This window comes from Antennarius striatus, chromosome 18, assembly GCF_040054535.1.
Source record: "Antennarius striatus isolate MH-2024 chromosome 18, ASM4005453v1, whole genome shotgun sequence".
In the NCBI taxonomy this organism is placed as follows: domain Eukaryota; kingdom Metazoa; phylum Chordata; class Actinopteri; order Lophiiformes; family Antennariidae; genus Antennarius; species Antennarius striatus.
Window position 1 is genome coordinate 17,239,812 of NC_090793.1, and position 15,872 is coordinate 17,255,683.

At 40.5% G+C, this 15,872-nt stretch overlaps 1 protein-coding gene across 7 annotated transcripts in view; it reads left to right on the top strand.

The window, feature by feature from the left end:
* Nucleotides 1-15,872, top strand: part of LOC137612748 (disks large-associated protein 1-like) — a 50,599-nt gene that overhangs the window by 12,596 nt on the left and 22,131 nt on the right. For 6 of the 7 annotated variants that reach the window (XR_011038870.1, XM_068341431.1, XM_068341429.1 and 3 more), the window contains exon 2: nucleotides 13,060-14,573. Coding sequence is in view for 6 of the 7 variants with exons in the window: in XM_068341431.1 (XP_068197532.1) it covers nucleotides 13,176-14,573 (1,398 nt within the window). In the remaining variant the exon portion in view is untranslated. The remainder of the gene's footprint in view (nucleotides 1-13,059; nucleotides 14,574-15,872) is intronic. The other variant, XM_068341432.1, reaches the window with a different exon arrangement.

Sequence of the window (15,872 nt, forward strand, 5' to 3'; positions counted from 1 at the left end):
AAGAACAAACAACACTAAAAAGGTCTTTAAAATAATTTTTGATTACCACAGGCAGCTGATGACAAGCAGCATCTTTTGTCCCCAACTGAACCAACAACTGATTTATAGAGTCAGAAATGCTAAACCTGGGAGCTAATCCATGATCTGAGAAGAAGTGTCCCTGCTGGCTCATTTTCTGAAGAAAATTGGATCTTTTGTTGAGATAAAGGACGTTGATTTGACTTCACAGTGGAGCGGTGGCCCTTCAGACTGTTGCCAGCCACCAGTGGTGGGAAAGCTGCAGTAGGGAGATAAACATTTGGATGAGTAAGAACCACATGAGCATCATCTTGGTGAACAAGCAGAATTCTGTATAAAGAAGTTCTTCCTTGAAATATTCTAAAGAGATATGTTGCATACCCAGGCAGCCACTGGTCACTCTATACTGGTTAGATTCCAACAGATGGTTAAAACAATCAATGCATCTCTGTGATAACATGGGAAAAATGACAGATGTAACATTTGGAAACACAGGTCATGTTGAACTCAAGATAAATACACTTCAGTCAGCTTTATCCTCAGCATGACTGCCAGTGCATTAATAATACACTGAAGTGAAGAGAGTGAAAATGCACGATTTTAGCCAGCATCCCCCTCCCCCGTCAAGCGATGAGTTTACTATGAGAACGGGACTCTGTCAAACTATGGAGGAGGTGATGGCAGACATGAGCATGGGACTTACCTGTCAGTGGAGCCCTGCAGCTATCCCGCTCCTCCTAAGAGAGTGTGAGAAGAACAAAACAGTAGGAGGTCACAGAACAGGGTGACATAAGGGTTATGGAGATGCTTTTAGAGCCTCATCCCTTCCAGAACAACTGAAAGTAAGCAACTCATACTTTTTGCATTCACTCCATTTCTGCTGTGTTAACAAGAATTAACATACAATAGGAATTATAGGTAAACATTATCATTTATATTTCTGGGTGTAACCAGACCTAACTTTTTTTTCAGCCCAGAATCATATCAAAAAAGCTAGTCGAGTCAAAATCATGAAGGTAAGAGACATAATAGACCCCAGTCTTGGAATGACATTTTCCTTAATTATACTTTAAAAATGCAAATTATAGTTTACAAAGAATTACAAAGAGTGAATTAGAAAAGTTACTGGCTGTTTCTGTGATACTATGGTTTTTCGCCTTTTCACACCCTGATTCATACATTTAGTGAAGCCAATCACATTCTTTCATTGATTTTTTGGGGTACTGAATTAACAGGTAACTCATATCATCAGACCCTTTTCGGTGGACTGAAGTTCCATCGAAACTTAATATCAATAGCAGGCGGATCTGGAGATGTTTGTGAAATTATTAAATGTACATGAACACAAAAATGATCATACGACAGTAGGGCGACAGATCTGACAAATTGTTATTATATTTTAGTATGTTTTTATGTTACATTTTTTCTTTTCACAATTCTGAAGGTATAAATTGTACATAATAGTGTTTACGAGAACAATCTGCCCGCAGTCCTGTCAGACAGTGCTTTTTAAAGTGTAAACTGTTCAGAAAATGTGCATTTGTACATAGAAGTATTTAGGTAGATTATAGATTCAGTTAGTCTACCACTTTGGTGCTTCAAAAAGTAACAAGATTGAGTGGCAGGAACATTTGCTCTTATGTAGTTATAATTACTGGGTAGTTTTAAAATAAATTGTGTCAGAAGCACAAGATGTCCTGAACAGGAGAGATTGTGTGGTCTGACATTTGAAAATGAATGAGAAGTAGCATTTATTCTAATACTCATAGAAAATGAATATGTGTTAGATGAGAGACAGACAGATACTTTATTAATCCCACAGGAAATTGTGTGATGTGAAAGGCTGGTTGATTGCATTTTAGATCTATCATCTTTTTGATTATTTTTTGAATGATTTAATGTTTTTATTGAGTGTAGAAAAAGCTGGCCATGATCCTGAGGCAAGTCAAGGTATTTGTATAGCACGTTTCCAATATACGTTTAATTCAAAATGCCTTTGTGACCGGTAGAAAATGTCCCTCCTGGGCCACCAGAGTTGGGTAGCAGTCAGCTTCTCTGACCAATCAGCCAGAAATTGGTATAAGGTGCCACTATGCTTCCTTTCTGGCTAGGAGTTGACTGCTACACATGCTGCCATAAGTTGTCTTCTGTGTTTTTTTATGTTTATGTGCTTTGTATGTGTTTTTAGATTTATATTTGTCATATGTTAGGTTTTGTTCAGGGACTTCTCTCATGCCCACACAGGTGGATTCCTGGGGAGGATTGTTCCACAGGAGGTAAAAGGACAATTCCTTTAGTGTACAAATTGTTTATTTGGCAGAGGTATTTAACCTGTCTTCTTTTTGTTTTAGACAGACTGCCACTGCTGTTTTTGTTTTTATAGTTTGGTTTCATTGTTGGTTTTAATTGTTTTATTTTATTCGATTTTATTGGTTAGGCTTTTGTGCCCTTTTATACTCCTTGATTTTATTCTAGGCTTGTATTTTCCCCCAAGACAACAAACAGTACTGTTGCAGCAGTCCTACTAGCTTTTGACGTGTTTTTAATTGTTCCTTCTATTGCATGAGTGCTGCGGGGCCGGTGCCAGGGAGCTGCTTTGGACGGTGGAGCCATCAGTGGTCGGGGTCCCTCACTTCAGCTCCACACTCCCCTTAATTTGTGTGTGTAGTGGTTTTTTACACAGCCTTCACATTTTACACTTTACCCCTTGTCTTTTTGGTTGTTTGCTGTGTGAGTGTCGGGCACGGAGCTGGGTGAGTGCTCCGGCCTCGATCGGCTCCCTAATTACGGTCATCCCAGCCGTCCTGCAGTGCTCATGCAGACCTGATAGGTCTGATAGGTCTCTTGGCATTCTTGTTCTTTTTACTCTTTTAATAACGTTTTTAGTCTTGGGGGAAGAACTTTGTCTCTGCCCATTACTGGACCATCGCTTGTCCAATTTCTTCAAATATCTGTGGCCTGTTCACCAACTTAAACAAATCTTACAATTTGGTTATTTACTGTTCCTGAACTTTCTGAGTTGTCAGTACCAAGCAGCGGCTACACTTTACAATGACAAATACGTTCAGCACAGATCATTACAATAATACAATCATAAATAAAACGTAGTTTAAGCAAAGAAAGTTCATTAAATTCAGGAAAATAAATTGAAAATCTAAGGGCAACTTACAGTTTACAGCATTGCTTTCAGGCCTGATTCTAAAGAGCTGACAGTTAAAGCAGATCTCAGGTGCTCAGGAAGTAGTTAATAATGACAAGGAGGTTTCTGGCTTGATTTATAACTTTCAGTGACATGGAGTCAAACTGAGCGCTGATCTTTGATGTTTGATTTCTGGAGCCAAATACAGTAACTTCTGTCTTATCTGCATTGAGCTGGAGAAAGTTCTGACACATCCTCTCATTGATTTGATTAATAGACTTACTGAGAACAAAATGAAGGACTGCAATCATGTGATCACTCTGAAATATAAAGTTGTGTGTCACCTGCATAAGTGTGGTAAGAGACGAGGTGATATTCTATTATCTGAGCAAGCAACGTGCTGATATTGAACAGAAGAGGCCCGAGAATGGACTCTTGAGGAACCCCACATGTGAGCTTTGTTTGCTCAGACTAATTTGAGAAAGTTGTCCCTAAAATGACAACTCCTCTTTTCTTGTGCAGTCTTACTTCATTCATGAAACTAAAGTTGGGAGGGCTTGCCTCGGTATGATTTGTTGCATTTTTATGTTGCCCAAACCAAGTTTCAGTTAAAAACATAAAATCCAGCTTGTGCTTTTTAATGAAATCATTGATCAGAACCACTGTACCTGCCAAAGATCTAATATTTAAAAGAATTCAGTTTAATAGAAACCTAATTTCTCCTGTCCTCTAATGTGAACTGTGTTTAGCAAGAAATTGATGTTAAATTGGACGGCGACATGCTTCTTATAAGATGGAGTGTTCTTTTCCTTCGACCGGTGCTGGCTGTCCTCCATGTCCCGATTATGTGTCCTTTTGTTTTGACTCTCCTTGTCTCATGTCCTTGGCAAAGGGAACAGTGTGACGCAGGAGGAAAGAAATATTTGAGGATTATTTCAGCATTCAGCCAGCTCACTGTGTTCAGCAAGTTGATAATGTCCCGTTTCTTGGAACATTGGACGACCCGCTCTACTGCCCACTCTACTACTGAGCCACTGCCGCCCCAAATCACTCTAATCTTTAATCAATCATACTTAGCAGTACTTGTGACACTTAAATAATATCAACAAGTCAACAGGAAATTTTTTGATGTGTTGATGTCAGACAAACATGGATGTGATGTAGAATATTAATAGCAAAATGACAATAGTGTTGATGTGCCGTGCTGCTTTGTAAGCCCCTAACAGGAAATGAAGGGGGGTGTAGTCATCGATATGTAATCCATTCATCTGTAGTCTAACATTCATGATAACTGATGGCGTTCTGTCTCTACAGAACCTGATCAACACATAATTCTAACAATTTAATAATTTTTTCATTTGACTTCAGTGTAGGTTTCAGTAGTTTATGCCCTCTTCACTCAATCCATGTTAATTAACAGTTATACATTAATTGCATTGTTGTATTCCCCAGCGATGCCTGCATGACTTATTTCAATTTGAGATGAGGGGATATTCCCCTGTGGGTGTTTTTGTTTGAAATTATCTTGTCCCTGTGTATTAAAAGCTTTTAGGGAAGTCTCAGAAAAGTCTCAGAGTTTAAATAACTTTTTAAAGAATAAATACATTATAGTAAATTACTCTTTACTAAACCTGCACTGCAAAGTAGTTTTGCCATGCAGGTTCCACACTGCGCCCCCCCCCCACACACACACACACACACACATACAAATTTGATGGATGTAAGCAACATGTGTTCTCTTGATTTCCTCTCTCAACATCCATTTATTTATTTATTTCATTGCAGCAGTCTATGCAGGGTGAGCAGTTGGTTAACCAGCTGGATTTGACAAATGGAGGCAGAGAGAATTCACTGATGAGTTGAGACACAAGGTACAATGTTGTAAGTGCAGGGAAAAAAATAAAAAAAACATCAATCCAAATCCTGAACGCAGAAAATAGTACAGAAAGTTGGCAGAATTGTCTGGCAAAGATTGGAGGATGAGACAGTGGATAAATACTGCATGACTGAATCATCAAACCATGAGGTGTGACTACTGCCAACCTGACTACTGGGATCAACCATGCCTGGGGAGACACTAGGAGATGCACACAGAGACCAAGGAAGAGGTGACAGGAGAGAAAGTCCATTGCAAACCCTAATGCAGTTATCCCTCCACTTTAAACATAGTGTCATGGTATTTCCTTTCAGAATCTTGCTCAGAAATCTTTGGATATAGTATTTAGTAAATCAGTACAGTTTGTTGGAAGACTGTAGCCTTATTATTACAAATTACATTTTTCAAGCTTGAAAACTTAATATTTCATCAAAGAGGCTACTTCTTTAATTCAGTTTTTCTTTATCTCTTCTTATCCTGTGCTACTTGTTTGACAGAACCTGAATTATGACTGATGCATTCACCTTGTACTTTGTTTTGTCTCAGTGCAGAATGTAAACACAGGGTCAGTGGGTATTTATATGTGAATGTTGATTTTGCTGAATTAAGTCTGCAGTAATAATAAATAGGAGTATCTCATTTTATCATGCATACAATCTTATACACAAACTACATAGGAAAGAAAGCATTTCAATCTGTCAGTAGATTGCAATGCTCATTTCAACCATTTAAATCTATCAGTATGTTACTGCATACTGGAGGTGGGAATATAATAATGTTAGCTCACAATCGTCTTCATCAATGAATGAATCAGTCATTGTCATGATAGACAGACACTCTTAGACATAGCGCAGAGAAAATTGTCACTCGTCAACAGGTTTTAAGAGAGAAATGGCTAAATTAAGGCATTGATAATCCCACTAATGATAGCAATAAGGTTTCTTTTGACCCCTTGCATGTATCACTTGCAGTTCACATGGAAACATTCCAATAAACATTTCAAATAGTTGATCAACCCTGAGATGGCACTGCTGAAGCAAGTTGGTTCCATCGGTTCTGAGTATGTTGCCTTACGAATGTTGGCATACATACATACATAGACTAAACTTGTACATGACAATAAAAAAGTCATCATCATTGAATCTCACCATGGTAACACGGAAAAAAGATTCCTCATATGTCATATTGCACCTCAACTGAGATTGGAGACCACCCACACATTCTTCCTTTAACAGGGCATGGTTTGGCACCAGGAGGAGGGCTCCTCAGCAATCACAGAGCAAATTAACACAATGGGATGTCCATTAAATATTAATAAATATTATTAATCCTAACTCAAGTTGTTATAATTCACACGTGTGTTGGGAGGGACACTTAATCTTGAACACGTAATTAGGCTGCTTTCCGGTTCCTCAGGGATCAAATACTTCTTTCACTCAATCAGTGCAAATAAATTCATTATTTAATCTGTGTTTTTATGGATTTTCTGTTGTTCCTGTGTCTCTCATTGTTTAACTAAACCATAATTAAGATGGTAGACCAATAACTTTGTCATTTGTCATTGGAAAATGTACAAAATCAGCAGGGGATCACAAAATTATTGTCCTCACTATCAATCATTATCTGGATATGAAATTACCTGTATAACTTTGCATTTCATCCAGGGTATAATTTACTTTGGAAAAAAAAACCCACTGTCAAGAGTTCATTCTATGCAAGAGAAGAGCTGCGGATCAAAGGTCAACAGGATGGATTTTATTAGACAGGAGGATACCCCAATACACATAGCCAGAACTGCCCCCAGCCTCAAGTAACTGAAAAGGAATTAAACAAATTAGCTGTAGTTTAACAGCATAAACAAATTGGCTAGAAATGGCTAACCTGAATTGAAACAAACCAAAATGGGTAAATATCTCAATTATATCAAATGATAATTAGATTAAAATATGTCAAAAGGAATGGCCAAAATTATGGAAACTAACAAAATAGGTTATAAAATAGATTTGGCCAACTAAGTGTGCATAAAAAGCAGAGCTGAGCCTCCACTCCAGAGCCAGCAGACAGACGCACAAAAAGCAGCCCTGCAGAACAGAGTGGCAGCGCAGGGCAGAGCAACAATCAACTAGTTGTCACATTAAAGTGGCTTCATGATCATCTGATTATTATGTTATGTACCAAAGACAATTTTAGCAATAATAAGCTAAATTTAAAAAAATCTTACCTCTAGCCTTAACAGCAGAGCATACAAGCTACAGCATAAGACACCAGAAGACTAGACGATCACTGAGAAGAGGCTGTGGGCAGCCATGTTTCTTGAGGGCAGACACCTCCAACCGAGAAGTAACATGTTAGATGGGAGGACAGAGAAAGAGGCAAGGGGATGGGCGCTCTTTTCTTTCCTAATATCTTTCTCAATGATTGGCTAAGACTAGCAATTCATCACTGGCAACTGTGCTAGAAAGCAAATGCATACATTTCAATGCTGCTGCATTTGTAACACTGAATAATAAGGTCAAGAAAAACCTCTATACTGGATAAAGCAGGAAAAGATTCAGTGTAATCCGTCTGCCATATTTTGTGTGGAATATGACAGGAGAAGACAGGCATTAAAGACAGGCATTAATGATATGATTCACACATCTTCAACTGGTCATTGTGGTCCCATTTCTTTCACACATCCCACCAGTGAGCTGTTGCTTTCTATCTGTCTGTACTTTGTAAGCTTCACAGCCACGCTCAAACCCAGGATCTAATTTATGAATAATAGGCAGCAGCTCTGTCTCTGTGGAATCCCCACCGACTTCGTCTTTTGCAGTTTTCATCTATTCTCCTCTCTTGTTGTCCTCTTCTTTCGTCTTTCAGCCAATTTATACAGTAATTAAAAGAATGTTTTATTTATATAGAAGCAAATCACCAAATAGTCGTCTCAATGCACTTTTCTATATTATATGTTTTCACTTTTGCCCTGTCTATGAGCCCAGTGAAGGTGTCGGCGCGTCAGGATTTTTACCTGTCTGTTTTTAATGCAGCGATATCACGTCCATCCAATATTGGTATTTGGTCTTGTCATTGGCGTACAGAGATTTCTTCGGATTCGATTCAAGGCTTCGATTAGAATCCTGTAGCAGAACACTGAGGAAACCACAGAGCATGTTGTCCATTCTATCATCTGTACGATTGGCAAAGTTTTTTTGGGCTACTCACTTGTCATTGGTTCCCTGATTTAGCTCAGTTGGCAAGTAATTCACCTCTGTAGAACCAAAGCATTCCTACCTCTAAATTCTGTTCTGGTAAGGTGACTAGCTGTTCCAAAGTTAGCTGTATCGACAATATCCTACCACTTAAGACCCTACCAAATGCATTGCACCAGCAGACAAATGCATTGTCATTCTGGATCTGGGCAGGCCTGAACTATTTAGACAATGGGATGCCATGCGGTGTGGCCAAATTCCTGGAATTTCAGGGCCTTATCTTTTGTCTCAGGAAAACAAGATTGTGTTGTGACCCTCTCAACGTTGTTGAAGGGATATATTTGACTGCATCTGTTCTATACAACTGGATGTTGTGGTATGGTTTTTGTGCCAGTTAAGTTTGGTTAGTCAGTCCCTATAGTCCCTTTCTTCAGCATTTGCAGGGCCTGTAAGGCTCTTGGTTCTGAGTACACAGTGGCACCTGACCTCATCTGACCCTCTTGCCAGCTCCAGGTTTTGTACATCTTGCATTAGTATAGTTTGCTTGTGGCATGGACTAGAATGTGGTGACAAGTCTGGTTCTTCATGAGCTGCCCTCATACAAATGGAACATGCAGCTGGCGGGAGAGATAGATTCTGTTGTAACTGGTATTCTCCGAGTGAGGGGCTATCTGTTCACCTCAAGGAGGCTCAGAATGAGCGCCAGTCCAAGAAAACAGTTGATCTGATGAGGCACACTGCCTTCTATGTGTGTGTGTGTGTATGTGTGTATGCTTAGGTGCGTGAATGCATGCATGCGTGTGTCTGGATATGGAAGAAAAGGCCCATCAGCCTACAGTAAATTAGTTTCCTGTCTGCCTCCGGAGCTGTTATCCACCCTCAGAGGGTGACTCAAAGGCTTCTTGTTTGCCTGCTTCCATTTAGCCAAAAATAACTTGATCTCAGCCCTATTTTCATTTTTCCTTCCTCCTACACACACAGCATCAACTCAACCTGCCTAGCACATATGGTTGTTTGAAACATGTAGCACAAGACAGTGCTAAGAGATGTGGGGATTTCAGCTGCAATCTCTCATCTGCTTTTTTTTTGTTCCATATAATCTTGTCGATAGTATCCTCTTTTGCCCTTCACCCACAGCTGAAATAACTTGATTCTCATATGTTCTGGACATTTACATTCTAATTATCATTGTATAGATAACTGCATGTAGCTAATAGTGCATTGTTGCACTGTCAGTATATTTTGCTTTGGGGGAGAATATACTGTATGTGCAACAGAGACAGGAAGTGAATCTTTACTGATACACAATCAGCAAATCACATCACACACACTGAGTACACAAGTCCATACTGCTTCTGTGTATAGCGGCTTTGGTTGGTGCCTACCGCAAGTATTTCTGTTTGAGTTTTCCAAATTCCATAATCCCACACCAGCTTCCCACCCACCAGTGCTGCAAATTGTTCTTAGAATTCAACATGTTAACTGTATAATATATTATTTGATTGGCATCAGTGATTTGTTTTTTAAATCTTAGAATGTCTTCCAGCTGTACTTGGGTGGTTCTGTCTTGTTCACAACCAAAGAAACACAAACACATTATGAAAATAATGATGGGCCTACTTTGAATAAAAGTTCAAATTTGTACAATATTAGAGATCAATTATAAGAAGAGTTCTTGATTGTCACAATACAAAAGATGCATGTATTAGTAGATAGCATGTAGAATCATTGTAATATCATGTACATGTATTATGTACAGTATTTGGTTCTTTTGCTTTCAGTTGACAGCCGACTGAGGCCCACCTTCTCCGTGATACAACCCGAATGAACCAGCATAACTACAGTTCATCTTATATGAATCAGAAAATGTCATATATGAAAATGTCCTGAGAGATTAGTGGTAGCAAGATCAATTCACCAAGTTATCCCATCATTCATCAATGAAGTGGACAAAAAACAAAAAGATAATAATTTAAAAAATGGGTAATGTTCAATCACATTACTTTGACCTTAAAGTCTTTTTTGTTTTCCCGGAATAAATTTGTGTTATAACTACGTTATGATCGAGTTTAGAGCAGAATTATGGTCAATAGCAGTGTGTGTGTGTGTGTGAGTGTGTGTGTGTGTGTGTGTGTGTGTGTGTGTGTGTGTGTGTGTGTGTGTGTGTGTGTGTGTGTGTATGTGTGTGTGTGTGACCGACCACTCACCAACTTTTACACTTCATTCCTGTTTCTGTTTTGCATCAGTGAATTGGATGTTCTGCCTGAACAGACCTGCTTCAAAAGTCTTGTGTCAGTCCCTTGATCAACCTCCTGCTAATGGCCTAATGAATTTGGACAGGTGAGGTTAAGTCAACTGGGAGCACTGGCCAGTTACTTGATGTAGACTTTTCACAGCTTAGGACCTCCAAGACACTGTAAAGGGAGACCCGGGAGGACCAAGGCCACGGGGCCTTGACAATTTTAATAGACCAGTATTAGTATTTATTTGTTTATTTGCAAAAACTCAACTCACTGAGTGGATCATAAATATCAAATTAAAGTACATTTTTATTGTTCTCTTTTACTACATGAAGGTGCTGCTTACTGACCTCAGACAATCAAGCAAGCTGTACTGCGCTTACGTCCATTTGAATATGATGAAATGAAATCTTTTTATCAATAATTACAATGAACTAATGTGATTTTCCTTTAACTTTACTATATTCAATTGACCAATGCACTTTTACTTAATTTTTATAACTTTGCAGTAATAGAATGGCTCAAAGTCAATTCAGTTCTCTTAGATTTAACATCAAAATTTCCAATTATTCTTAGCTTAGCTCTGAGCTGGTGAAACAGGAAGGTGCTACTGTTCATGATGTCACAAGCCGCGCTTGCATGGTCATGATAAACTACAACCAATGCAGTCACAGGCTGCAACATCCCGTGACACCCTCGATTAAAATTTTTACCTTGACCTACTTGCATAGGTCAAAGATCAAAGGGAGTGCTCTGACCTACAGTCATTGATCAAAGAACTAGCTTTGATCTATGGTCTTACTCACACTGGCCTTCTCCCTCGTCTTTCTATCTTATCCGGTTCCTGAGTGTACAAATGTTGAAATTTGACCGTGACCTACTTTTCCCAAGGTCAAGGTCATCATCTCATTTTCATCCCTTTTACCACCCCAGTAATGTGCTTCTTGTTTCATCTTTCTATCTGCAACGGCTGCGAAGGTATTTGATGGAAAAACGAACGGACGAACACTGTTAGCAAGTAGCCCAACTTGATGTAGAGGACATCAAAATGTCATTACCAGTCTTGTGCCTTACCTTACCTTTAGTTCCTCAGGAGAAATCCCGTGGAATTATTATGGAATTTTCTTTCCAACTGCTGCAGGACTGCATGTCACTAAATAATAGTGGGTTCTTCAAAATTAGTTTCTCAAACTCTTTACCCTGCAATTTGGCAAGTGCCCACGCAACATTCTGAGATCAGTGTTTCTGACTTTTTCAGTCGACCAACCAACCCCCCCATCAGGCACAAGTACAGTGTCATGCATACAGGGGGCGGCAGTAGCGCAGTCCATTCTGTCTCGGACTGGGGACCAGAAGTTGTCCATTCAATACTAAATAATGCTAATCTAAAACAGAACTATGTATTGTACATGTGAAGAATGTCAGCGTAGGTTCCCTCCAGGTTGTCCAGGTTACACCCACTGCCAAAAACACCCTCTTTCCCGTAAACTGGGATAGACCCCAGCAACACACTTAACCAATACTTTGGAAAATCACTTGAAGACGAGACAATCAGGATTATTTCATCCTCAGGAGTACAAATGAATTGATGAAATGATGTTTCCTAAATTTGTTTCCAACCACCAAGTGTTCCCTTCCTTCCCATTTTTACCCAAATAAAATTCTATTTCATGGTTTGGGGGGGGGGGTGCATTAAATTCTGTGATTTCTTAGTCATTTTCAACATTATCTGGAGAAACGACACACCATCGCTGGGACTCAGGGTGTGTGTGAGTCACTCAGCATTCTCCCACACCTGGTGCTAATTATAGCTGGAAGTGCAATGTGATGCCTCTGTTCTCCCTCTGTCTCACAAATGGTTACAGCAGATGTCGTGGACTAAAACGTTCCTATCAGTTGTTTAATTGATTTTTAGCTGTCTCTCTCTCTCTCTCTCTCTCTCTCTCTCTCTCTCTCTCTCTCTCTCTCTCTCTCTCTCTCTCTCTCTCTCTCTCTCTCTCTCACACAGACACCCTTTTGCTAATAAATGAATGGATTTGCTGTAACATTTTGCATACATTATTCATTTCCTTTGCAGTTCCTTCGGCTACGATGTTTACCTAGTCCCATCATCACCTTTCTGATATTGAGGCAAACATTAACTAGCTGTTACATGGCAGAACATAATATATTAGTTATTTTATTTTCTGATAACTGAAGGCAGGTAGATTATGTCAACTATCCACTCTTAATTGTCAGGAAAAGTGCATTTGTACTTGATATGTGATAGTAGTGTGGCCTTCTGTATGAGCCCGGTAAATTTTGGAATCAGCACCAGTTACCCACCCTTTACACACAGAGCTCCAGTCTTCTTGTGCTACGTTTTCATTTCATTGTGATTTTTGATGATTATGAACCTGGAAGAGCATGACACAAAATCCTGGTCACAATGAAACATAACTGTGGGAATGCTTAAATCAAAGGTCAAAAGTATCCAATTGATCTTCAGTATTCGTGTAATTTATTTGAACTCAGAAGGGGTTTATCTTTATTGCATTGTTGACTTTTTTTTTTTTAAAGTTTATCTTATTGCTTTTCTCTCTCCCTGTTTTCCAGAGTCTGCAGCTTTCCTCTCAGGGACAATCTTCTGCAGCCCTTCTCTGGTCACAGGCCTGCCTGGCATCTCTCATCCATACCATTCCTCATTCCATCCACCTCTCCCTCTGCCTGTCATGAAGGGCCTATCCAGTAGTCGGAGCCATCATCACGTGGTTTCCTACGAACCGCTATATGATCCAATGGGTCATCACAAGCCATATTTGATCAGTCAGAGTGAAATGCCTGTACCTATTCCCATGCCGCATCCAGCTGAGCCATCGTACTACAATGCTCAGCGTACCCTGTACCCCTCTGACAGCAACAGCATTGTCCCATATGGAACCTTCCCAAGGAGGTGCCACTCCACCTCCTCATCTAACCATCCTGAGGTAAAGGATGAGTGTATGGCCATGGTACCATATGTAGGAGGGGGAGTAGGAGGAGGAGGAGGTGGTGGAGGCTATGGAAGTAAAATGCCTACCAGGGTACCAGCAAACTATGCGGACCCGTTTGACCAACAATCGTCATTTTCCAGAGATGGTTACCATACACTGCAATACAAACGAGGAATGTTGGCCCACAGTGGGGGGATGGGGACCAGTAACAACGACAGTCCAGGGAGAATTCGCCACCTGGTCCACTCAGTCCAAAAACTCTTCACCAAGTCACACTCACTGGAGGGGCCACACCACACGCAGTCCTTCAAGGGGGCCAATAACGGGAGCGTTAATGGTGGTGGTGGTGGAGGAGGAGGTGGTGGTGGTGGTTCTAGGGCAAGCCTAGAGGGTGAAACTCCACCAGTGGGAGTGCGCCACCGAAAGCGCAGCAAGAGCCGTGAGCGCTGTCGATCCGCGGAGCCCAAACATCGAAGCCACCACCATCACCACCACCAGCTCCACGGCTCAGCGTCTGCTCCAGGCTCTGGATATTGGAGTTCAGATGACAATCTGGAACGGGAGCTGTGTCTCTACCACCCACACCACCACCAACCTCCACCCTCACCCTCACCTTCGATTTCTCCGTCACCGATCGCCATGACGATTGGGCGGTACTCTGGCAATAACCCTGATAAGTTTCCCCAGACTCCCCTTCCCAGTCTCTCCTCCTCACAGTCCCACCAATACTTCATAATGGACCCTTACACCTCAGTCAATGAGCACACACACACACACGCACACCATGGCCACACACACCACAATTCTGCACTCAAAACCTCCAGAAGCAACAGTGATATGAAGTATGCATCATCATCCGCATGTGTGCCAGTTAGTGGTAGCAACAATAACAGCGGTGGCAGTATCGGTGGAGGAAGTGGCTCCTTGCTGCCACTGGGTCTAATGGATGGACCCCTTGTGAAGAAAGGGGCATGGTCATCAACCCTAACGGTGAGCAGGGCCCGAGAGGTCTACACCAACAACAGCAGCTACAACCAACTACGAGACAGCGCAGGATCCGGTAACCTAAACCTAGATAGAGCGCTAGTCAAATCTAAGGGCAGTCAGCAGCAGGAGCACTCTTGCCATTTCTTACAGGTAAATAATTCCTCAAGACTCCCACCCAGAACTGGTTGATTCACCCTTCTCCCTTCTATTGCCTTTCCTCTCTACACTTTCCACACCAATGTCTCCTCAAAGTCTGTGGTGTCCAGTCCTTATAAGACCGCAGGTTTTTTCCTCCTACCAAACAATACACTTCCATTCCACTGAACGATTGTTTCAGTTAGCTGTATTCCATTAAAAAAGAAGTTAAGTGGCCATTCCATAGCTTTTGATAATTCAACTATTAGTACCAGGGTGAACAGTGGTGCTTTCTTAGTCAATGCAGATTTTATTTTGAATTAATTTGGATCATGAAATAATAGATTTGCAGCAATGCAAATGCAAGTTTACTTGGATACTGGAATAAACTTTTTTAAAAAGAGCTTAAAGCATTGTGAAGTAAACATATTTGGTATGATGTTATGAAGATGGAAGTAGACAGCCAGAAAATCATTGTTAGTTGGAATAATAAAAGACAATTTTGTTGATTATGATTAGCTGAAATCAGAAACCAATAAAGTCTCTGTACTATTTAGATACATCCAAATTGAATTTCATGACATCAGTTTTATCGTTTATTTACATCTTACTGGAGCTTTCTTGATTGATAATTGGGCTGACTTGTCTTGGCTGGCAAAGATGGGCATTTCATGCCTTTTAAACTATACAAATTCAGCAACAGTAGCTTTATATAGAAAATCTGTCATGGCTTAATTGTGTTAAGTTGTATTTCCACTTTGTGATACCAGCTCTACTCAACTCTACTTGTTTTTGTGGGGATTTTCTGTTAGGTAAATTATATTAAATTATACCTTCTGTGTTTGAATCACCTGCATCGAGGTTCACAAAAAACAGAGCAGGTGCAAAATCATGACGTGAGAACACAATGCAAATGGTAGATAAGACAGAATCAAAATCGTTGCTGCGTTGGTTTGCATCACATACAAATTAATCTGCACAGCACAAGCCCACGACTACCATTTTAACCAGCCAAGCTGCAATACTGGCATTGATCTTTTACAGTAAACTGAGGAAGTCGAGACGGGATGTGTGCTTCACAGGAGTTTGCCATAGCATCGCCATGACAACTAGCTTAACCTAGGTGCTACTATCCTCTGATGGAAAGCCACCTCCGTAAAAGTACCTGATGCTAAAGCTGAGTCATCAAGTTGAGCTGGTGCCACCTGGTGGAAGCATAGCTTTTAGTGTTTGGTTGGGATGACAACTGCAGATTTTCTTGGACAGAAACATGATTGGATATCACCGACTAAGGCTGTGGAGACACTAGAGCTG